The sequence below is a fragment of the Cygnus olor genome, chromosome Z (assembly GCF_009769625.2).
Source record: "Cygnus olor isolate bCygOlo1 chromosome Z, bCygOlo1.pri.v2, whole genome shotgun sequence".
Lineage (NCBI taxonomy): Eukaryota > Metazoa > Chordata > Aves > Anseriformes > Anatidae > Cygnus > Cygnus olor.
The window spans coordinates 9,914,781-9,938,748 of NC_049198.1; the positions used below are offsets into that span (position 1 = coordinate 9,914,781).

Consider the following 23,968-nt stretch of genomic DNA (forward strand, 5'->3'; position numbering starts at 1 on the left):
CTCACATTGTTTGTCTTGGCCTCTCTTCCCATACCAGCCTTCGTCCTCTTCCTCCCCCTCCCTGGGATTATATTGCTGGAGCTGTCACTGTGCTTAATGAGCTGGAACAGACAGAGATGATGCGGGGGCTCTGGGAAAATCACAGCAAGATGCAGCCGAGACCAGGGCATGGCAAGTGCACACAGAGCAGGAGGAGGACCCTGGGGGGAACACCTGAAGCCACCAACCAAGGGAGAAGCAGACCAGCAGAGGAAAGGGGCTGGAGCTCATCTTGCTTTCACCAGGTTTCAGCAACAGCCACCAAGTGCCTGGGCATCCCCAGCCACTGCACCACCACAGATGCTGTCCCTTCCCTCAGGAAGGGCCCCCAGGCCATCCCACGCCCAGCCTGTGCGCAGTGCACATAATTTAACCCTGTGGACAGGCGCATGCCAGAGCATGGTGCCTTGCTGCTGGCTGTGACTGGCTGCTGGCTGTGCCAAGTCTCGCTTCTGCACGTTTGTCCCATGCTTCGGCAGAAGGGAGTGGGTTTGTTCAAATATCGTGTGGCAGGATTGAAGGGGCAGTTTCCATGAGGCCATTTTGGGGCAGCAAGCCTTAGGGCAGACCAGCTCAGTTTTAGGGAACTAATCATCCACAGCCCTGGTGCACAGAACTGGGAACAAAGTGTCCAGGGACTCACAGTTCATGGGTGACAATGGGCAGTAGCCAATGTGGCCCCCCTATGCTTTACCCATGGATGCATTTAGGAGCAGGGACACTGGGCTCTTCACCTGCCTGTGTTTCCCCCAGAGCTCTTTCTCGTGTCCTTCAGCACAGCTGTGCGTTGGCACTGAGCTGCTAGGGCCGCCCAAGCCTTCCTGTGCCTCAGTTTCCCTTCTCCGCAAGAGCAAAGCTCCCATCCCTGGCAGAGGTGCTGGTGGAATTGAAGTGGCTTGGTCTGGATGCTGCAATACTTGCATGCTTCCTCGCACCCTTCATCCCCTTAAAGCCCTTTTTCCTCCCCCTGCACCCAGCGCAGCCCCTTGCCTTGTGCTATAGCACCCCCACACTCCACACCAGGATTCAGGATCAAAAACGAGGCAGGCCAACAATTCATGGGCTTTTCTTTTTATTTAACAAATTCAGAGAAAAATAAAAAGTATAAAAAAAAGAAAGGAAAGAAGCAGCTAACACCCGTAATTTTTGCACTGAGCAGATCTAGCAGCAAATACCCGAGCACAGCGCGAGCACTGCTCTTGCATCCCTGCCCAGGCAGCAGCACCAGGCAGGCTTTGACTACAGTGGCAGGCTTGGGGACTGAGAAGGAGGGTGATGTCCCTGACAAGGGCAGGGACCCTCCACCATTCCCATCCTGTGAGTAAGCTTGGCCCATCCTGGCCAAGCGGACACCAGTTATGCCACAGCAGCCGGCGGTGCCAGGCTGGGACAAACCTTTGCCCATCTGCCATGGATGCTGGCACTGGCTCCACTTCCACCTGGGCAGGGAAGGGCAGGAAGGGGAAAGCTGCAGGGCAGTCAGGGCTTGAGAGAGGAACCGCATCAGCTGTCCTGTTCCCTGAGGACCTCATGGGACTGACTTGGTGGTGAAGAACAGCCCTATCCCTCCCCTCCATCCCTGCACAGTCCCATCCCCGCAGGCCTTCCCAGGGATGCAGAAGGGCTCAGGCTCAAGGCTGATGATGGAAACCAAGGAGACAGACTGGTGCTCAGAGGAAGGCTGGGATCCCCAAAACTCATCTCACAGATCAGTCCATCAAACCAGCTTCCTGGCTGCAAGGGTGGTGGAGATGCCAAGCACCCTTGGAGCAGAGGCTCTGGTCCAGTAGCCCCCGGCTCAGCCTGATGCAGGTTAATCAGTCACACTGGTGGCAGAGGGGAGAAAAGAGAGCAGCAGGGCTGTGACGAGCCCCATGCACTGATACGAGTCCCGAGGAGGGTTGGACCCATGCCCTGTAGTAGGAGGTGGAAGCAAGTTGGCTTCATGAGCTTCAGATTCACAGCTGAGAGCTGGCCCTGCTCCAGGTGCTGGGGCTGGCCATGGGCTTCTTCAGAGTCTAATTGCCTTTATTTGGGACCTGGGGAAATGAAAAACCCAGCTGGAATGAGTGTGGTCCTGGGGCAGGAGCTCCCCGGAGCCCCTTCCCTGAGGTCAGGGTGGTCACTGGGGCCACATGAGCAGAGCCACTTGTGGATGAAGGCTTGCAGAGCACCCACCAACCCCATTGCAAGCCCTCCCCATGGAGGTGCACAAGTCGCCAACTCTGAGCTCACAGGGCAGAAGAAGGAGGTCAATGCTTCCAGCACCCTTTTCTGTGGCATCCGTCGGTCCCATTTGGGCTAGGAACATCCCTCTTGGTGGCAGGTTCAAGCCATCCCCAGGCTGCCCCCATTCCCCAGAACCCGCGCTGAGCACGGGCCAGCTCCTACCTTCCTGGCAGAGCTGGTGTCCAGCTTCTCTCGGAGGCGAGCCGCCCATGGGGCTTCGAGCGGGGCACAGAGGCGCTTGCCCCTCACAGTGATGAACCTGCCAGGCCCACGGGGGGAAAGACAGGAGCTGCTGAGCAGGATGTCCTGGGGCTGCTTCAGCACAGCCCGAGCTCTCACACTGCCTCCCTCAACACCCTCCTCCACCTCCTCCTTGCAATGACATTCAGCCCTGTTTTTCCCTGGTTTTAACCTCCCAGCAGATCTGTCCTGCTCTGTCTGAGCCTCAGATCTCCTCCACCTTCCCTCCTCTTCCACATCTCCCCCTGTTTCCCAAACGCAGCTCGCCCTCCCTGCTCTGCCTCCCTCCCTGCCCCGCCGCGCACTCCATCCCTTGCCCATCACCACGGCCCTTACACGTTGGCAGGGATTTCACAGCCATCCTGCACCAGCTGTATCTGGTATCTCTGCACGATCCGCCGTGGGATGGGATTATCACTCGTCCGCAGGCAGCAGTCCAGGACGTTGTTGCCGCAGTGCACTGGAGGAAGAAAGGGACACGTGGGTTGAGGTCGCTCCCGGGCTCCACAGGATGGTGCCTGCACTGGCAGCGTGCCGAGCCGTGCCCTGGCACGCAGTCCTGCCCACACAGGCAGGCACAACCTTGGCTGGCCCCGCTCCCAGGTGCTGGCAGCCCCTTGCCTCCTTCACATCTCAGAAAAGAGGAGAAAAGCAGCAGGATGGGGAGTGGGCAACCCTTCTGCATGCCTGGGTCCATCCCGCATCCCTGGGGTGAGCACTGGCCAGGGGACACCTGCTGGATTCAGTGTGCTACCATCCAGACTCTGGAGACACCATTCCCGAGGGTCTGGGCATGACTTTGGCTGTATTTGCTGAAACAGCCATTGTTTTGGCAGCTACACGTGCCCCAGCCCACCCCACACTGATCAGTAGGGTGGCAGCTGCACCTCGCTGCCACCCTCCAAGCAAATGCACCAAAGTGGTGCCTTCCCCTCCGGTGCCAGGGATGCTCCCTTGGTGCAGTGAGGGCTGCTCAGACAGGGGAAGGTGGAAGTGGAAGCAAGCTGATCCCAGCCCGGTGTGCACAGGCTGGGCTAGGGCACTGGGAGGCAGGAGTGCTCCACAGCCTGTCCCCAGCGCAGATTTCCAGCCCCTGCAGGCTCCTTCCTGGACTTTGGTCAGGACAGAGTCTCTCTGGGACAGGTTACAAGCAGAGGACTCAGGAGAGCTGCCGTTGAGCCCCAGCGATGGGTCCCTCTAAAAGTCTGCTGGAAATGCAAAAGCAGGCAAGAAAACATATCCTAGCCCTTCCACAAGCAAGGCACCCTGAGAGATTCCCTCTTACCGTCCAGGATACATCCCAGCACCAGGAGACTGAGGCAGAGAAGATGCAGCCGCTGCATTGTGTCGCTGAGTCTGGCAGAGGATGGGCTGGAGGCAGCGGTGCTCTGGGCAGGAGAGGTGAGCTCTGCACTGCTTCCCTGAGCTCTGGTGCTGGGGCTCCTCGCTGCCTATTTATCCTTCTGGCCTGTGGCTTTCACTTTCTTTTGGAGAAGAGGGGTGGGAAGTCATAACAAGCCTTGCCACAGGCAGGATTTTGATCTTTGAGCAGTTCCCGAATATACTGTCAGCTTTCCCTGAAGCCAGCTGCTCTGCATCCCCGAAGCCAAACACCCTTCTGTCCTCCCCACTGCTGGCTCCCAGGGCATGGGGGCTGCTGGTCAGGACCCTCATCCTGCAAAAGCACCCTGTGGCCCTGGGAAAGCACTTGTGGGGTTTCATCCTTTGCATTTACCAGTTCATCCTCCACAGCCTCTCTGGGACATCCAGAGATATTGCATAGGCTCAAGCCAGTGATGCTGGGGGGGACAACTTGCCTCCACTCCATTCTTGGGGTGTATGTCAGTAATAGGGTGATGCCTGGCTCCCCTTAAGCCCCCCAACCTGGTTGCAGGAGCCTGGCTGTCCCCTTTCCTGTCTCCATTGCCAGAATGCCAGGTATATCCAAAACCTTGGTGCCCCTGTGCAGTGCTGGTGGATGGAGGGCAGCCAAGCCGGTGTGCTCTGCCCTGAGGCTGAGCTGAGATGCCGAAGGACAGCATGGCTTCCAGGCATCCCAGCAAACAGTTTTATGGCCAAAAACAGCAACAGAGTTTTCTGGCAACAGATTTTATTGGTACACAAGCAGAAATCCCCCAGGGAGACTGTGTGCGCTGCTCAAGGTGCCAGCAGCTCACCGGATGCGTGGGCATCGCAACAAGCAAAGATCGTGCACCCGCTGAAAACCTTCAGAGCAGAGCGCGGACAGGGGCTGTTCGTCCTCGGGATCACCACTGGGCCAGTGCCACCACCATGGTGTTATCCCTCAGCCAGCCTGCTCCACCTCTGGCATGTGGCATGGGGGATGCCACAGTTCCCGCCATGCCACCAGCCAAGGTTTCTCATCCCTGCACAGGCACTTGGTGCCACATTGTGCATGGGGCTGATGTCCTCCATCAGGAGAGCGCTGCCTCCGGCTGTGCCCACACCCAGCACCGTGCCGGAGGGGACAGGCAAGAGCTGGCAGGCAGGAAGAGCAATGCAAACAGGATGTGCCAGCTTAGCTGCGGTCCTGCTTGCTTTCAGCACTCACAAACTCTCTTTATCGCAGAGAAATTTTGGCTGGCAGAAGAGGGACTCAGGCAGCGTGGGGGTGCAGGCTGATGCTGGGACCCAGTCTTCACTTGATCCCCAAAGAAACCCCACAGCAGGGAGAGTGATGGCCCCTGGCTTACATCAGACCTGCAGGAGTAGCATGGGATGTTGGGGGTCCCCTCCTGTGGGGAGGCACTGCGGGGGGCCCATGGCAAAGGGCTGGCCACAGGCAGAAAGGAGGATGTGAGAGCTGGGAGTACAGATGGGTTAACTCCTGCACTGCCCCCAGCAGCCCCCCAGCCCTTGAGGGAGGTGGAGGCTCTGCCTCTCCCCGCGAGTTGTCTGGGTGCCAAGGGGGTGAAAGCATGGCTGTTTGAGTCACCCCTGCTCCCCAGGAGGTGCATGGGACAGTGAGGAAAGGGGCTTTCCACGTTGTGAAAAGGGGATGTGACCTCCAACGGGGTCAGTGGGATTTCTAAGAAGAGCATGGTCATCTACAAAATGCATCCCTGTGACAGGCAGGGTGGTCACCCCATTCCCCTGTGGCTCAACTTGGGAAGAGGGGAGGACATGGTGTGTGCTGAGCCACCCAAGCCTCATCCAGCACCAGGCACCGCAGGCAGCTCCATCATCCCCCAGTACTCACCCCTGCAGAAGGCTGGATAAAGCAGTTGTTAATTTAAGTACAAACTGTGCATGAGGGGAAGGGGGCTCTTCGCAGGAAATCCAACCCATCGACATGCCAACAGGCCGTGTGAGCGTTGCCTGCATCCCTGGGCTCTGCTTGGGCAGCATTGAGCCTGCTGCAGCTCTCCCCAAGCCCCCCTGGGCTCTCCATGGGGTGCCTTGTGGTGCTCCGCTTCCCACCTCCAAGCCTTGGAGCTGGGAAGGGCAAAGGGGGAATTCCAGCTTATTCCAGGCACAGACAGTCCCTGGGGCAGGATCTGGCCTGGCTGCATTCACCACATTGGGAAATACTGGGCCAGCATCACAGCTGTTTCAATTTCCCTGTCTCTGCTACAGCAGTCCAGCATGGGAGAGGCTCCCACGTTACTTCCATCGCATCCCAGTCCTGTGGTGGCACGGGGACTGTGGCCACAGCCAGCACACAGGGCCCTGCTGGATCTCCTCCAGCCGAGGGAACCTTGCCAAGGTGATTAAATGGAATTAAGGAAAAACCAATGAACAAGCCATGCCTTTGGCTAGAAGACAGCAAAAATGGACCTGAGGGCTTGGTTAAGAGGTATGCCCAAGGTGCCACGCCTGCAGTGCTGGAGCCCATCTGTCCCTAACACTCGTTGCCTTCAGCATCATTGATGTTGAGGTTAAGTGAATGAGGTGCATCGATGAGGAGGACCCCTCAGCTGGGTCCTGCTCAACCTCCACAGGGCAACACCCATCTCCCAGGGGAAAAAAGGGTTGGGAGGAGGCTCTGGGCTGGGGACCTGCAGGACCTGGATGGACCAGGGAGTGTGGGAGTCCCCATCACCCAGCAGCTGCTCCTCCACCTCCATGCTGCTCTCAAGACCCTGGCAGAGCCCAGAAGAGCGTCTTGGCTGGAGATACTGGCTCTCCACGCCTGCATGTCTCATTTAATAACTCAAACCCATAGCCCTCTCCCATCCCTATCTAAGAGGGGAACAAGGTCCAGATGCAATCACTATCCCACAGGGTGCATGTTCTGATGATGAGGTTTTGGAAGACCACAGCCCCTTTAGCATGCTGCTCCCGTTTCTTGGGTGTGGAGGGACAGACCCTGTGCCAGTGTCCCCAGCTGAGCATCGCTGGAGCTCAGCCCAGCATCCTAGCCCAGCACGCTGCTGTGCTGCCAGGGCGAGCGCGGAGCTCTGTCTGCACCGGGTAAGTGCTGAGCTCATTATCTGGCCCAGGTTCAGGACTTCCCTTCTTTTGGCTGCGGCGTGTGGTTTCTCTCTTGCTTGGCTGCTTTCTGCCTGTCACCTAATCCTTTCTGCTCTGGGGTGGCCGCGTTCCCTGAAAGCCCACCCAGACCATCACCGTTCCTTTTGCACCCTTGGAGACGCTCCCCGATGCCATCACACCCCACCGTGCATCACAGCAGTGCCTCTATCACCCCCCTCACCCATCACAGGGCCCCACCGCCTCTTGCACCTTATTTTCCCTAAAAGCACTGCTCTGCAGTGAGGCTGGTGTGCAGATGCCCATGTGCGTGCAGGCAGGTGGCACATGGGGGCTGCGTTTGTGCATCCGTGTCTGTGCTCACGTGTGCCTTGATGCCTGGGTGTCCATGCCCAAGCACAGCTCTTCCACAAACCCTGCTTTTAGGGTAAATTGTTACAGAGCACCCACATGGCCATAGCTTTTAACCCGTCTTAGCCCAACACCCATCTCACACTTGAGGGAAGAAAAGCCCCCGCAGTGCTTATATTTGCAGCCGCAGAGAAAACAGGCTGCGCTTCACGTGCTGGCATGCTCCAGCCGTTTCCTGACGCTTTGCCCTTTGTGGTTGCAGACCTATTTGGCTGAGCCTCCTTTCCAGGGGTTTTTCACCACAGTTTCACAATCCCTTGACGCCACCAGCACAACAGTCCGGGCCAGTCCCGCAGCTCCCAGGCCAGAGCAGAGCCTCATCAGTAACTCCTTTACTGTGGCCAGGAGCACTGCTTAGACCAAAAGCCAAGACCAGGGGGGCGACCTGTGGGGCAGGAGAGCAACCCCTCCACTGAGGACCCACCCACCTGACCCCTGCAGCTCTTCCCAAAGCACATCAAGAGAGGCAGAAGGACTGGGTTTGGGTTTAAAGGATATATTTTATTGCCTTATATCCTGCCTGAAGCCCGGACAGCCGCGCACTGTCGCGACACGGAGACAGCTTGGTGCCCGGGGCCAGTGTCGAGTTCTTCACAGTTTCTTTACACAGTCTTAAAAAGAATACACCTCAATGCCTGCCCGATAAAGCAATCAAGCCAGATAATCGTGCTCAATAGAAGCACTAAGCCATGAGCTATCCCCAGCCAGAACGCTGCATTTGCTGATATTGCTAAGCCCCACAAATCCAATTATTGCAATTATACAACTTAATAGAGCTTTACTGACCAAAGTCCATGTCTGAAATATCTGCAAGCAAATAACACTGCAGCTATGGCAGAGCCCTTCCATTGCTCCTTGGCACACCGGAGGGGTCTGCAAGCACGGGGAGGTGCCGTTTCCCTGGGACCTTTCCATGCCCCCCCTTGCAGCCTCACCTGTCAGCGCACACAGGGCAGTGATTTCTCATTTTACTAAGGATTTGAGATAGAGCTGCTCTCAAGCAACTGCAGCGTGTCTGTAATGAATCTTGCAAATTCTTCTATTCCCCCACCTGCGCACAATTTTCACCATGCAAGCTTTTCATCTGGGAGAATAAACTGTAAGAGAGTTTCTTCCTGAAAGCAAAGCGCTTGGCTTACTAATGTCTGAATCTCTGAACACAGCAAAACCAAGTGCAGATAAAGTGGTAAAATTGCACTGAAATGAAAAGCTTGCTCTGATTTCATTGCAATTTTATAAAAAAAAAAAAAATCAAAACACGTTTTGAAAAAGCCTGTCTTCCTATAAACTACACTGCAACAGCTGTAAAAGCAGCACAGTGGCACCGTGCAGCCCCCCTCTGCTGCTCAGCCCCACAAGTGGCCGTGGGAGGCAGCATCCAGCCAGCAGCCCACGAGCAGCGGGACGCGGGACCCGCCTGGCGCCCCACAGCCCTGCAAGCTAAAAAGGAGCAAACGGGCCAGAGGGGAGTGAACCGTAGCCATTGTAGCCATTCGGTAAGAAAAATAAAAGCAATCTTCCAGACAAGCCAGCCTGCAGCATAAAGGGTGCTCTGTGAAGCACGAGGAGCCAGAAGTAGGGCCCTCTGGGTGAGACCGAATGAAAGCAGAGTCTCTAATATAAATACAAATGTATAAAACCCCAAAACAAAGCTGCCATCCCACCGGGCGCCCTGCAGAAAGCCCCGCAACCGTGGCAAAGCTGCCCACCTCCATGGGCCACACTCGGCTGGGGTGGCCGTGGGCAAGCGAGGAGCTGGTGTCCCCCACCACCGGCAGCATCCAGCCGGTGTGGGGGTACCTGCGGTGGGGAGGGGGCCGTGGAGAAGGGCAAAGCCCCCCCAGCCACCCCCTCCTCACCCCCCTGGGGCCAGCGGGCAGGTGTGCTGTGGATGTCCATTGCCAGGCGATCAGTCGTTGGTGGGGAAGGCGTCCGTCCTGGGGGAGAGGATGGCAAGGAAGGGGTGGTGAGGGTCTCAGCAGGAGCAAAGTGGCTGGGGGGCCATGCATGATGTGCCCTGCATGTCCCCAAGCATGTCTCTGACAGCCCCCCCAGCTGCCCAAGGGGATGGATTGAGATGGGGGACAGCATGGTGGTCCCACCACCCCGTGTCCCCCCAACCCTTCTCTTACCTCTCCAGGCCTGGCTTAGACCTGCTTCCGCTTCAGCCGCTTGGATCTGCCCTGGGGCTTCGGGGGGGGGTTCTTCTGCCTGTCCTCCAGACTCCGGATCAGCTTCTGGACAGCGGGGTTGGTGAGAGAGGAGCAGATTTTCTTCTCCTTCTTAGTGGTGAACCTGGGGGGCCAGGCAGAGGGGTTTGCTGCGGGGTTGTGCAGGGATGTGGGGAGCACACAGGGAGGGATGGAGGGCTTGGGAGAAGACGAACCACGCCGGGTGGCCCCAGTTGCACCAGGGTACTCACACAACAGCGCGCAGCAGGCATCCCGACTCAGGGCCCTGGATCCTGTAGGACTTCACCCAGGCGCTGGGGATGGTCTTCTTGCTGGTCTTCAGGCAGCAGTCTGAGGCCACATTGTCAACACCTGCAGAAAGGAGGGGATGTGGGATTTCGGACCCTCTCGGAGCCAGGGCACCTTCCCAGCCCGGGGGAGCACAGCACGACGGGCTGAGGGTGTGGGATTGCTTGGTGTCGTTTGGGGGAAGGATGCTGTGGTGGTTTCATGCTGATGGGCAGCTGAGCTCCACCACGCCGCTCTCTCACTTCCCCTCCTCAAAAGAACAGGGGGAGAGAACAAGACGAAAGAAAGCTCATGGGCTGAGATAAGGACACGGAGAGCCCTCCCAGGTACCATCACAGGGAAAACAGACTCAGCCTACTGTAGATTGATGTAATTTATCGCCTGTTGCTGTACAGAGCAGTGAGAACTAAAAGCAAATTAAAACACTGCGCCTCCATTCACTCTCTTCTACCTCCTCCTCCCGAGCAGCACAGGGCAGCAAAGTGAGGGTGGGAGCTCTGCACCCCGGTGCCCTGCTACAGGGACATGGATTTCACCCCTGTGCAGCTGGAGGGGGAAACTGAGGCAGGGACGGGCTCCTTGCGAGGGGCTGGACCTCAACCTCCTGCCTGTGCCCTGAAGCTCAGGGAGCTGCCACCCCACCAGCTGGCTCCAACACCCAAACAACCCACCCGTGCTGCACCACCCATGGGTTCAGCACCCTGCACGGAGTCCGGGGGGCTCGAACCCCTGTGCCCCCCTCACCTTCAGCCGGGAGGAGCAGGAGGGCAGCAGCCAGCAGGAGCAGCGGCAGGAGGATGCGCAGAGCCATGGCGGGGTGCCGTGCTGCAGGATGTTTGGGAGCAGGGTGCACACTGCTGTCCCGCTCTTCAGCTGCTCCTATTTATCTCCAGACACTTTGCTTTCATTTTCGGCCCCCCCTGGCAGGCCGCCCAACAGCCAGCCGGAGGCTGGGTGATGGAGGGGAGGGAGGGGGGAGGTTTCCTGTAAGGAGCGAGCCCCGCTTTGCGGATATGTCTTGTCTTGTCCCCAGCTGCCCAGCACGGAGTGGGGTGCCAGGCGGGGGGCATGCCGGAGACACAGCCCCCACCATGTCCAGATGTGTCTGTGGGCTCCTGTTTCCTCCCCAGCCCCACAACATGCCGCCACAAGCTCCCAGCCGCTGCTGTTTGCCTGTTTGCTCCCCAGGCAGGGACCCTGGCGGGTGGCCAAGCCATCCAGGAAAGCAAGGAGTGAATTTTGTTACTTCCCCACCCTGTGCTCTGCTCCCGAGCCAAGTCACCCATGCGGGTGAGAAGGTGACCCTGCATTCCTTCCCCCAAGCCCCCAGGGGCTCCTCAAATTTCTGAGCACGTCTGTAGGGCTGGGGTATACAAGGGCTGAGCTGCAAATGGGGCTGGGGGAGACAGCACAGCCCACTCCCTTTTTGTAAGTGTGAAAACCCAGGGTGTCTGCACACTCCCTTTGCCAGCACTGATACCGGATTGTGGGGAGCTGAGGATGAGCAGGGACTGCAACCAGCTGGAGGAAGGGGCTGCTGGGCTCCTCCTGAGGTCTAACACAGGCAAAATGCAAAGCCCTGTGGGTGGCACAGGGTGAGCCCTGCAGCAGCACAGGCTGGGCATGGCTGGCAAGAAGTGGGTCTGGGGGAGCTGAGTTGCAAGGGCAAAGGCAACCCTAAAAGCATCTTCTGCTCTCAGCAGGGGATGGCCAGAGACATCCACAGCTTCACACCATCCCCATGCCATGGACTGGAAGACACCAAAGATGAAGATTTCATGGCCTAGGATGGAGATTTCACAACCACTATGGGCAACCTCTTCCAACGCTCGAAATGTTCTCATGTTGAAAACATTTTCCCCACTATTTAATCGGAATTTCCCTGGGTTCATCCTGTGCTGCTGCATCATGCCCTGTCCCAGGGTCTCTCTGAGGAGAGTTGAGTCCTGGCATCTCCCCAGCTCTCCCCAGACAGCCTCCACCAGTAAGGAGCCCCCTTCATCTCCCCAGTCCCGGCTGCAGCATCCCACTGCCCTCATCTTGGGCTGCTGCTCCTGCAGCCCCAGGACTTTTCACCAGTTGCTGGTAAGGACCCTCAGAAGCAGTTTTCGAGGGAAATGAGTAACCTAGGGGGAGAAAAAAGTCCCAATTTCTGCAGAAAGCAGAACAGTGATAAGATGCCTGGGCTTTCGCCCCCTCGTCAGGGAGGGGGCATTGGGCTGTGGGCAGCAGCAAGTTGCCTGTGGATGCATCTCCTGGTAGTGTGGGTCCCTATGTGCATCCCTCCAACCCCAAAGCATTGGTGGCATCAGGACAGGGTGAGAAAAAGAGCTCTTACAGCATTCCCAGCCCTCACCCTACAACCTCTGCAGACAGCAGTGCCCAGGCACTGAGCACCTGGGTGAACCCCCCAGCCTTGGCACGGCTGGGACAGCCAGAGCATCTCCTGTCCCACTGCAGGTCCGTGTGCTGGAGAAACCAGGGGATCACTGCTCCCTTCACCCCAGCCCTGGCCACCCACCCCAGTCAACCTGGTCCTGGAGTGCACGCGGTACAAAGGCAAGTGATGTGGAGGGAGGGGGAGAGATGCCACCAGTTGCCCCCAGCACAAACCAGTCAGGCCCAGGAGAGCTCTGCAACCCAGCACAGAGCCCCGCTACCTTCTTTGCCCAGTCCCAGCCCCAGCTACAGCAGCAGACTCCTGGAAAGTCCCTGGCTTTCTGCGTGTTTTCAAGACACTGCAGCAGCATCCTCTGGCTGGAGGCCATCCCCAAACGCGGTCCGAGCTGCTGAGGAAGGTCAGGGCACGTGTTCTCTTTGTAAGCATCAGTTTTGGCAAGTTTCTGGTCACTGCAATTTGCATCCCAAAGAAAACAGCAGGCCAAGCAGACCCTCGCTCCAGTCCCTGCAAGGAAGGAGGTTTGGAGGGGCACAAGCTCAGGGCAGGGGTACCCAGCGGCATGCTCTGGCCATGGGCAGGGGCTGGGAAAGCCCACGGAGGCCACAGGTACCTGCAGGGCCCATGGAGGGTCTGTGCACATCTCCTCTCCTGCATCCATCAATCCAGAGCCCTCCAGTTCACCCTGTCCTCCCCAGGTGCCCTGCTCTGTTGCCTTTCCCCCCAGCCAAGAGAGAAAGCAGGGAGCTTCTGGCAGTGAGAGTGGGATAAGCATCCATCTGCAGGAGGTCATGAGGCAGACCTAACTTCTGGGAGACAGAGGAGCTGCCAGGGGTGGGGGGACAGAGACGAGGCCCTAAAAAGGGCTCTCCAACACCAGCAGCCTCCAGCAGCCTCTCTGCTCTGCCCTGGCCAGGCACAATTTCTGGCATGTACCCACTTACACCCATTTCTCACCAGCTTGGGCTCCTGCAGCCACCAGAGCTCAGAGGTGCAGGATGGAGACAGGCAGAGGGAGGGGGCTGCAAACAGTCAGGGTGCCCCTCTCTGGTGTCCCAGACGCTGGAACCCCCCCACCCCGGCTCTCCATTCCCCCCGAGCTCGGGCAGCTCCCTCCCTTCACGTGTCCCAGACTGCAGAAAGAGGGGAGAGGGTCCTAGGCAAAGACCCACCTTGTGTGCAAAAACAGTGGGACTGTAGTTAAGGCAACCTTGCTTGTGACACTTTCTCAGGCACTGAAACCACTCCGGGAGCTTGCAGGGTCTCACTCAAGCCTCCATCCCAAATGCTTCCTGTGTTGGCACCCCACACCCCAGCACCAGAGCCTGGAGTTTGCTTATGAATTGCTTCCCTGGCTTGCAGCAGGATCTGCTCCTCGGCGTGCTCGGGGCCGGCAGCAGAGGCTCCTCGGGTGCACACACAGGCAGAGGGCATCCAGGGGATCCATCCCGGGGGTGGGAATTTCCAAATCCTTCTGGATGCCGCGTCCAAGTTAAAGTCACTGCTAACAGGAACGGGGTCGCTCGGCTCCGCTCAGCCCGCTGACCAGCAAATTCCTTCCTGCAGGGGCCCCCGATTCCCAGGAGCGAGCCACTGAGACACCTCGCAGAGCCCGCAGCCTGGAAAGCCCCCGCCGCTGGGAAGGGGAGCGGGCTGCCTGTCAGCCACACCGTGCAGAAATGCCATGTAGCGCGGCGGTCCTCAGGAAGTGGGAAAGAATTGCTGGAAGCCCGCGGCACACGTGCTGGCTGCCTCCCCGTCCCCAGCGTGTGGCAGGGCTGATGGGAACAGAGGGTGAGCACTTTGTGCTGGGAAGGGCACCCCAGGATCCCCCTCCCTGCACACCAGAGCCATCGGGCTTTGACATCCTTAGCATCCTTAGGTTTGACCCCCGTGCACCCCAGGCGCTCTGACCCTAAGGAAATGTGTTTTCCCAGCCTCGTGTGGATGCAAGGGGTTAACCCTTCAGTTGCTTGCACATCCACAGAGATGCTCGGAGGCTTTTGGGGCAGCTCTGGCTCTCTGCTGAAAAACGTGCTGGGGGTGAAATGCTGAGAGGGAGCTGAGCCGGTCCCGCAGCACAGCACGATGCCCTCTTTCTCCAGCATGGCCTGCATGGTGTGCAGCACTGCTCGTAGCACTCCCCAGGACCCATAAGCAAGGGGCTGGGCTGGCTCTGCCTCTTGCCCCCTCCCCAGGGGAAGCAGGTGCGCTGGGGCGCTCAGCTCTCGCCCTCCGGGCTCAGGTTGTTGTGAGCTTTCATGTTTGTGACTACAGGACCAGCAAAATCGGTGCCTGCTGGAAGGGGAGGTGCTGGTTCCTCCATGGCAGGATGAAAACCTCCATGCAGTGGCCGAGGTTCCCGCTGTAAAAGGGGGCACAGTGAGATGCTTCTGCTCTCGGCAGAGATGCTAGGCCAGAAAGAAGTGGGTGCTTCAGGGAAGAGCGTGCCAATTGGAATCTGCATAACCCTCCAAAATCAGGGTCCCTCTCAGCTGGTCCCCAGCCCTTCCTCCGAGCTCAGGCCCAGCTCCTCTCCCAGCATGGAGCATGGCGATCCTCCATCCAGAAACCCCGCAGTTCTCCTTGCAGCAGAGTAAAAATGGAGTGGAAACTGCTGGCGCCAGCCCAGCTCCTTGTTGAAAACGGAGAGGTAACAAGTCGTAAATCCCCCAGGCAAGGCACCAGGTATCTGCCAGCCAAGCCAGGCAGTCAGCAAGGCTGCCTCCAGGTTTGAGTTGGGCTCTGTCCGAGCAGGGACACTCGTATGGGCACACTCGGCTTAAAGGCACAGTCCCAGCCCGGCCCGCCTAGCGTGTGAATTCAGAGAGATTTAGGAAGCTGCTGGGAAATGAGACGGCTGAGTGTTGTCGGAAAGGAAACCGCTCCTTCTCCATTTCACGGCTCTGTGCCGAGGGATGTGGGACTCTGTGCTTGAAAACAGGCAGGGCTGTGCTGCAGACGCCCAAGCATCCGCCAGGCAGCACCGCTCTGCCCCGCGCCCCTGGCACCCGCCCGGCCCCAAGGATCTTGCCCGGAGGGGCCGGATCCAGCGCCCACAGCAGACAGGAGCTGGCACCCGTGGCAAGCTCGGCAGGAGGGGAGAGACGGAGACAGAAAAATTGAAGACAGCCAAAGGGAAATGAAGCACAACATTGGGAAGGCTCAGGAGGGTTCGCAGAGTGTGTTAGAGCAGTGTGTGAGGTGGGAACTGGATGTGCTTCAGCCGGGAGTGGAAAACGCTCTGCTCCCATTTCAGCCCCAAACAGGGAAGAAGCAACCCAATGCCCTGGCAGTGGTGGAAACTACAAGTGCCTGGGGATGGAGAGAGAGCCAAGAGACAGGAGGTGAAGCCCCGCAGGGTGAGGAGCTGCCAGGCACTGGCGCCAGGCACAGGCTGGTGGAAGGGCAGCTCCGCGGGCCATCAGCCAGAGCCTGCAGTGGAGGGGTCTGAGTAGTGGCCGAGCACTTCCCAGCAGCTGTATAGAGAGGAAACAGCTGCTGGATGGGGAAGGAAATGGTCAGGGGGGCTCAGGGAGCTCTACTTCACAATGCACAGGCCTCACCCTGCCCGGATACAATTAAACAATAGGAAGAGGTTATGAGCTCCCTCTCCAAACACGACTGGTCGTTAGCAGCGGTACAGGGCAGAGCGCTGGAGCTGTTGGAGGCCCGCAGTAGCTGACGCTGTAGTGAGGGCAATGCTTGAAGGTACAAGGGGTGACCTGAGGGTGGTTCTGGCAGCCAGGAGCAATGCAGGAGGGACGCTCTGCTCCACCAAAATGACCCGCATGAGGCAGAGCAACCTCCTTGCAGGCACACACAGAGCTGTGGTTAACCCGAACACACCAAAGACCTCGGGAGATGGGACAGGACATTTGGCCTGGCCCCCAAACTGGTCTCCAAAGAAGGCCAAGGGATAAGCATGGGGTGAGCAGTGTTTGGAGCCGGGGCTCTGCTTGAGACGCTCCAGCCGGCCAGCAAGCGTCTGAGCCCTTTGGTTCAGCGGGTGGCTGCAGGTGGTGCGCGATGGGCTGGGAGCAGCAAGGGGCTGGAAATTCCCTTTGGGGCTGGGGATCAGGCAAGGCGTCTGCTTGCAGCGTGGGAGCAGCAGGGAAGAGCTGCAGGGGCAGCACTGGGAGACCTCCCGGCAGCATCCGCCTGCCAAAACCCCTCTGACCCTGCTCCACTCCACTCTGGGAAAGTCACCCACTGCCTTGCACCTGGGAAGAGCCAGCCTGTCCCCAAGGCTGAAAGGCAGTAGTTAGGGAGTTTTGTTTCAGCAGACTTGGAGGACAGGAGCAATGGGTATGCTCATCCTGTCTGACCACAGGCCAGGAGCTATCATTGACTGAGCCCACGGTCGTGATGAATCGAGGCAAGCATCCTTCTGTAAGCACAGCTCAGATAGCTCTGCTGTCTATCAAAACATCTAATCTCAACAGTTCCAGCAGCCAAAATACTCTGTACTTACAGAATGCATGGCTGGCACAAACACCAGGGAATCACAGACTGGGCACTGGAGGTGACGCTTGCCTGTGTATACACACATCAGAAGACTGCTGCTTACACCATCTGTTCTGGAGTCAGCTTTTCAGAAGAAAAATGGACAAGGTTTTGAGGAAAAGATGAGGAGTTACAGAGTTTTTAAAACAGCCTGATAGGGTGTAACCTAGACAGAGCCTCCCTTTATGGCACTAGGGAAGTTTTAACAGGTGCCTGTAATGGAGCAGGAGGCTGGTGTGCAGCCTTCACAAGCATCCAAGCACTTTGTTCTCCATCAAATTTACCCCATAGCTGTGCTTGTCAGGCACAAACTGCAAGGCCAGAAAAGAGACCAGGGACCAGCAAGCAGTTCTCCACCACTGTGTTTGGCCACAGCCCACAGTCTATTCTCCCCACAGTGACTGCAGTGATGAGCTCTCCCATGTTTACAGCATCCAGTTTTCAAGAAGAATCACTCATGAAATGACACCTTCTACCCAATATATCACAGGGCAATCCCACAGTAGGCAGGAGGGACCCTCAGTCTTTCCAGACACACAGAGCTGGAGGTGGTGTGGAGACTGTGGAGTATTTCCAAAGTCCCCAGCAAGCCCCAGGCTGCTGTGGTGATGCCATTAGATTAGAGCTCAGGACCCAAATTTCCATGCTCCCTCTGTGCTTCCAAACTGTGCGAGCTTCTTCACGAAACTGAGTTGTCCTGGAAGAAGGATCTTGTCCAGAAAGCAGCGATGAAGCTGACATCTCTTCTGGAGAAGAGTTCAAATCCTTCCGCTCTGACCTGGGGAGTTGAACAAGTAATTTGCCTTGGCCCACCTGGCACTTCCCACAGCCCAGAGTTGCTCTGTCCCGATGGGCTGGTGTGTCTCATCTCCATCCTCGTGATGTCTCCAAAGCTTTGGCAAGCGGATGCTGCCGGGAGGTCTCCCAGTGCTGCCCCTGCAGCTCTTCCCTGCTGCTCCCACGCTGCAAGCAGACGCCTTGCCTGATCCCCAGCCCCAAAGGGAATTTCCAGCCCCTCGCTGCTCCCAGCCCATCGTGCACCGCCTGCAGCCACCCGCTGAACCAAAGGGCTCAGACGCTTGCTGGCCGGCTGGAGCATCTCAAGCAGAGCTCCACTTCCAAATATTATTTTCCCTGTGCTCTGGTGGGTGCCCCTTCCCACTTCTCTTCCCTTAGAGACCAGTTCAAAGTAGCTTAGGAGGCCCTTTCTCCTTCGCAGGGAGTGATGGAGACAGCAAGATGGTCCTAGCACAGCCAGGGTTGTTGCAGCACATAGACACCAGATAGAGTAGCATCCATGAGCACTCAAAGAAGATCTGCCTCTGGTGTTCGTGCTGCTGGATGTCTCTGCAGACACCAGGGAGCCTTGCAGTGCGTGTTTTATACAGGTTCAGTTCTGTGCTGTAGGACCCAGGGGTCCCATCTCTGTTTCCCTCACTGGGTCCTGTCCCAGCGCCTTGCAGCAGAGCAGACCCTGCATGTCGCAGATGTCTGGAGGAGCTCAGGGCTGCCAAGATGAGATTCAGACCAGATTGTGCCCCCTGTAGCCCAACAGTAATCGACTGTGGTTGCAATCAGGAAGGGGATTTTGCACCCCCAGGAAGACCACAAGGGCCATGGCCCTAATTCCCATCTGTCCAGGGCTCTGCTCCAGTCCCGAAGGTCTCTGTGAGAGTTGCCAGTATTGCAAAACAACAGCCTTGCTGGAGGGAGAGGGGGAAGATATGTCAGCCAGCAGCGAAGGACTGTGTGCCATTCCAGTGCCAAAACCTCTGCAGATGCCCCTGCTCTCTTTGTCTTTGCCGTCTGCGTGCACCCCTGAAGGGAGCAGGACCACTGGGGTCTCTGAGCACCATCTCTATTTTCTCTTCCAAGCAATAAGACCCTGCCAGCCCCACAGCTGCCCCTGCCAGAGCGGTGGCAGTGTCCCCCGCCTGCCCCTGCTCCCTCCGCAGTGACCCCGAGGTTGTGTCCCCCCGACCGGCTGGCACACCCTGTGCCGTGGCAGCACCAGCACACACACAGAGCGGGCTGAGAAGGCTAGGGATGAGGGTCTGGAGATCAACACAGAGGCTGGGAAATGTGTTTACAACTGAAAGCGCACACAAAATCTTCTCCTCTCTGAAAGGGGAGGCTGGAACAGCTGGGGTGGACGGCCGACCTGGTGTCTGCATGGTTCCAGCTTCTCATGTAAGTCATCTCAGCTTGGGGAACACCCCCCTCCCATCATAAGTTTTGGCTTTGTTATACAGGATGATTTAATAGGTCTTCTGGAACCTGTTGAAGTTTGCTGCTGCTCGTGTGTCACTGGGAATGAAGAGATTAACTCCAGGCTGCTGAGCCCGAGCTCTGTGTCCAGCCAGGATCACACACAGCCACTTTGGCTACAGCACTGCAAAGATAAGGATAACTCTCCAAACATCCAAGCAGCTCTTGGAGGTCAAGCTGCCCTTCATTCCCACTTGATGTTATCTGCCTTGGGAGCTCCTTAGTCTAATAGAGATTTCGGGAAAAAATACTATCCTGTTTAAAAACTTTCTGTTACTAGAGATGTCCTACAGCTTGAGGATGTGCTAGTAACTAAGTGTTCCCCCAGACACGTGCACCATCTTTCTGATCCACCCCTATACCCCTGTCAAATATTGGCATAACAATTTCTTCTAAATCTTTTGGAAATTCCCGCTGTCTTGAGACTTGGCTGCCGCGTGGGCTCAGCACGCTTTGCTGGAATAGGCATTTTAAATATACTAAAATGAACCAAGCAGGACATCAGAAGAGCTCTCCTGGGGTGGGTGCAGCCCTTAGGAGATTGTAGACCCAGAGCTCCCTTCGAGGACTTCCCTGTAACAATGTGCAGCGTCCGTCCACTCTCTGCTGCCCACAGGCTTCAACTGTGTGCTCAGGAGGATCCGTGGCCGCTGGCCGCCCTGCAGCAGAGGTTTCCAGATTGTCTTCCTCTGCATGGTTGTCACTGTTCCCAAACCCATCAGGAGCTCCCTGGTGCCCCCACAGGTGCAATGGGAGATGCATCTCCAAGCACCTTGAAGAAGTGCAAGCCCTGGACATGAACAGTTCCTTGTCCATGAGAGGTCCCAGCAAGATGGCCCCAAGCTGCCTGGGAAGAACTGGGTGCAGAAAGCTACATCTGGGGATCTGCAGCCTGGGCCACTGTGAGCCTGGGAAGACTGGGTGGATCAGCAGCATCCCTCGTGGGTCTCCATGCCGGCACCAATGCCTCCCTGCCACCAGAGCCACCTCACAGGTGCAGTCCGTGGTCTGCACAGGGCTAAGACTGAACAGCCCAGTGGTTTCTCCAGCCTTGAACTCCAAACAGTGCAAGCAGAGGCCCAGAGGAACGAGAAACGAGGGAAGATGCAGCACCCATGCCTTCTTTCATCCACATGGCATAGCCAGGATATGCACACTGTGAGCTGCTACCCAGGCCTGCACCCTTCTCCCACTCAGAGGATATCCCCCTAAAAAGCTGACCTTCCAGTCTCTCAGCACTAAATTCAATATAGCGCAATTTCTGGGAAGCTTTGGATTTCACATGTGTTTGTCCCACTTCCCAGGCTCCCCAGCTGCTCAGCTGTTCCTTTCCATTTGAGCTAATCACAGAGATTAAGGCAAAGACCCAGCCTGGAAGGTTTGCAAACAGTTCCAGCCTGTTTCTGCAAGCAGCTCTTGTTGTCAGCACTCCTGCACAAAAACACAAGAGCTAGCAAACCTGCGGCATCCATGCAGGGAATTCCCAGGAAAGGCTCAGTGCTAACCCAGCCATTTCTAGCCACCAGCTTAGGGATGTTGCGAGCCCCAGGGCCACTGGGCACAGGTCCCTCAAGGGGGAAGCTAAGGGGGGCAGCGAGGGTAGAAAAAAGATGCCTGGAGCTGTTGGAGAGGAGACTGACCTCTGTGATGCTTCTCAGCAGACAGCCTGGATCTCATTGTCTCCTGTGTCCACAAAAAGCCTGCAGAGCCAGGCTGAGAGGCCAGCCTGGGCAGAGAGGAGCCCCAAGTTGTCCCCATCAAAGCCCTGTGTCCTCATGTTGTCCCTCGCAACCCTGTGGCTGCAGGCAGTAGATGCTGGCTGGAGCTGTACATGAGCAGATTGACTCCAGATTTTGTACCCTTCGATCTCTCATGGCTGGGAGACTCCAGGCCAACATGACAAATAAGCTAGATAAGCTACCCTGTGTCTGTCCAGCTGTGTGCTGAGGTTTCCGCAGCCACCCACTAAGCAAGCCGCTGTCCCTGTCAAAGTAAACAGGTCATCCTCCCTCTGCTAACAAGTTCGAGGGATCGCTTTGAACCCCCAGCCCATTTGCAGCCCTGTATAAAGCAAGCAGCTTGCAGCTGGCTGCACTAGGAAAGAAGGGGGCCCTGGCTGACTGCAGTGCGTGATGGACATTTGACAAACATGACCCTTCCCAGCAGTTCAGCACTGAGTCCCAGGGGATGGGAGCTGAGAGGGAGCTGAGAGGGAAGCCAGATGCTCCCCTAAAAGGGAAGCATTGTGGCCAAAATGTGCTGTTTGGTGGTGGGGAAGGTCCCCCAGTATTACTGCTTTTGAGGCAGTGAAGATATTTTCTCGGACAGTTTACCTGCAAGAACATGTCAGGGGCTGAAACACACTGCCATGATTCTCATGTGATTTGGGGACACGGGGTGGCTCCCACCAGATGTACCAGCATTGGGGCAAGAGCAGAGCAGAGCACACGGACAATTTCCCTAGCAGTGCACAGAGTGCCCAGCCCCAGGTGCGTTGCATGGAGGGGTCTGTCCCCCTTTCCTTCCCTTCCCTTCCCTGCAACCAGCCCCCTCATTCTCCCCATGGCCAGCACAACACAAGCTGGAGAGATTTACCAGCAGGCTCAAATGGCTGCAGGCATTTGGCAACACTGGCAGCCACACCAGAAACTCATCTCCTGCCAGCACACAGTTTTGAAGGCAATGGGCAATGCTCACACTGCTGCAAAGCTCAAAGCTCAGGCTAAAGACGTCTGTATTTTGGCAGGGAACAGGGTGAGTAGGGCCAGAGATAGCTGTGGGAGCAGGGATCCGAACGACCTGGGTGCAGGGGCCTGCTGCCTGTCCCATCTGCAGCATCCCACTAAAGAAGATCCCATCCATCCCTTTCTCGGCACGGCGGGCCATTCCCAGGGCGAAGCCTTCCAGGCATGACAGCCTCGAGCTTTTGCTGATAAGACAAACAGGGCAGCTTGTCCTCAAAATCCAAGGACAGTTAAAGCAGAACGATTGCTCAGACTTACAGAGGAGAGATTTTGAAACAAATAAACAGCTTAATTAATTTTACTGAGGAGCACAAGCGGAGGAAGAAATAGGAAAAGTATTTTCAAATTTCCTTTTTTTTTTTTTTTTTTTTGGGGGGGGGGGTGGGGGTGGAAGCGGGGAATGGGCATGTTCCTGAAAAGCAGGTGGGGGAAAAGCAGGGGCTTTCCAGCCAGAGGAGCTGCCAGGGGAGCACTGGAAGCCCAGCACAGACCAGGGGACCCCAGGGACCTGCAGCACCGACAGTGTCCTTGTCATCAACCGTGATGAGAGGGGGAGTGTTTCTCATTAGTCAGGAGGTCAAAAGCATCCCAGAAAATCACAGAGACATAACCAGATAGAGAAACATTTTGGGTGACTGTTGATGGATGAGCATTAAGGGAAGATAAAAGGAACAAGGGGAAAGAACATACAGCCAGTTTCTCAACTTTGTGAGATAGCAGCAGCCACTGCTGAGCAGAGGGAAACTGCAGTCATGTTCCAGCTTGTTCCTTCCCTTCTGGTTTCTCCCAGGCTGCAGCCACAGGTCTCTTGGCACCTCCACCACAAAACCAGGGGCTGTGTATTGCTTCAGAAAATTCTCCTACATTGGCACCTCCTGATTTATTACCGCAGAGGCACTGGAGTGGCTGCGTCATCCTGGAGCACTGCTCGGGCTGCAGTGACATTGCCAGAACGTCACCGCATGCGCTGATAAATAGCACAGACACTTCCTCGTGTGCTTTTGAGGTAGACCAGCCAGAGGCAAACTAAATGCACAGGGTGGGGTGGGAGGAAGGGACTGTCCCTGAAGGCCGGGGGATATGGTGGTGCTGGCTAGGGGTGAGAGTGCTCCTCTCTGCCAGCTGGCCAAGACACTTGGTGGCCTTCCCGTGCACGTTTGTCAGCTCATCCAGACCCGGCAGCATCCCCCTCCTCACTGCCCTCCCTGTGGGCTCGTGGCCACACCAGCCCGAAACATTTACAAATGCTTTCCAAACAGCTCTGTTAACTTCCCCTTTCCTTTGGAGCTAGCAGAAGAGCACGTTGGGATGAGTCTGAATCTAGAAGGAAATGCTCAGATTTAACTTTATGTCTTGTATCAGAGTGTCCAACTCCCCAGGCTGTTTGGTCCCGCTCTCTTTCACCAGCTCCAAGAGCCCTGTGCCTCAGGCAGGCCCTTGCCATGACCAGCTTGCCTCCAGGCTCAGACCAGGCACCAGCAGTCATTTTCTCCAGCCTTCCCCCCTCGCTCTTTCAGGCTCCGTTTGGCCAAAACCATTTTCAGCTACTGATTTCCCCTGCTTCCTCACACTCCTTTCACAGTATTACAAATCCATCCAGCCTGGGAAGACCCTCAGGAGATCTCTAGTCCTATCTTCTTCCCAAAACAATAGCAGTAGTGTCATCAAACCAGGTTGCTCAGGACTTTGTGTATCTGGGTCTTGAAAACCTCCAATGTCAGAGATCACATAATCTCTCTGGGTCCCTCTCCTGGTGGGTGACTGTCCCCATGGCGAAAAACCTCCCCAGGTTTTAAGCTAGACCACTTCCTCCTCCTCCTGTTGTGCACCTCCATTAAAAGTCTGGCTCCATCTTCTCAATAATCTCCCAGTAGGTGTTGGGGTCCCCTCAAAGCCATCCCTTCTCGAGGCAGGACAAGTGTAGCTCCTCATATACACGACATTAGCTCCAGCACCCACCATCTCAGTGGCCTCCACTGAACTCTCTCCTACTTATTCAATGTCTCTCCTGTGGGAGCCCAAACCTGGATGCAGCAGCCAGCTGTGGTATAATGAGTGCTGAGAAAAGGAGGATGATCACCCCCCAAGGCTGAAAGGAAAGAGCTGAGACCTTCTGCCTTTTAGCAATCCAAACACATTGCCAAAGCTATTGCTCAGACCGGCTTGAAATGAGGATCCAACAGCTCCTGTGTGCCCTCAAT

General features: G+C 56.8%; 2 protein-coding genes across 2 annotated transcripts; both read right to left on the minus strand.

The window, feature by feature from the left end:
* Positions 1–1,098: 1,098 nt before the first annotated feature.
* Positions 1,099–3,950, minus strand: LOC121061417 (C-C motif chemokine 19-like). The gene is made up of 4 exons (XM_040540236.1): positions 3,794–3,950; positions 2,845–2,968; positions 2,431–2,527; positions 1,099–2,078 (listed from the first exon to the last, which is right to left on the minus strand). Exons 1-4 carry the CDS (start codon positions 3,849–3,851, stop codon positions 2,058–2,060), a joined length of 300 nt encoding a protein of 99 aa, XP_040396170.1. The 5' UTR covers positions 3,852–3,950; the 3' UTR covers positions 1,099–2,057.
* Positions 3,951–7,851: 3,901 nt separating this feature from the next.
* Positions 7,852–10,749, minus strand: LOC121061419 (eotaxin-like). Its single transcript, XM_040540237.1, has 4 exons — positions 10,596–10,749; positions 9,794–9,914; positions 9,504–9,666; positions 7,852–9,308 (listed from the first exon to the last, which is right to left on the minus strand). The coding sequence occupies exons 1-3, from the start codon at positions 10,660–10,662 to the stop codon at positions 9,519–9,521; spliced, it is 336 nt and encodes a 111-aa protein (XP_040396171.1). The 5' UTR covers positions 10,663–10,749; the 3' UTR covers positions 7,852–9,308; positions 9,504–9,518.
* Between the last annotated feature and the right edge of the window lie 13,219 nt (positions 10,750–23,968).

Bases quoted from the DNA above. Each gene is read 5' to 3' on its own strand.
- LOC121061417 (XM_040540236.1), bottom strand. From the start codon at position 3,851: ATGCAGCGGCTGCATCTTCTCTGCCTCAGTCTCCTGGTGCTGGGATGT. The intron at 2,969-3,793 runs GTAAGAGGGAAT...TTCTTCCTCCAG, and splicing joins GCTGGGATGTATCCTGGACG to TGCACTGCGGCAACAACGTC. The intron at 2,079-2,430 runs GTAGGAGCTGGC...TCATTTCCCCAG, and splicing joins ACACCAGCTCTGCCAGGAAG to GTCCCAAATAAAGGCAATTA.
- LOC121061419 (XM_040540237.1), bottom strand. From the start codon at position 10,662: ATGGCTCTGCGCATCCTCCTGCCGCTGCTCCTGCTGGCTGCTGCCCTC. The intron at 9,915-10,595 runs GTGAGGGGGGCA...TCCTTTCTGCAG, and splicing joins CCTGCTCCTCCCGGCTGAAG to GTGTTGACAATGTGGCCTCA. The intron at 9,667-9,793 runs GTGAGTACCCTG...CTGGCCCCCCAG, and splicing joins TGCCTGCTGCGCGCTGTTGT to GTTCACCACTAAGAAGGAGA.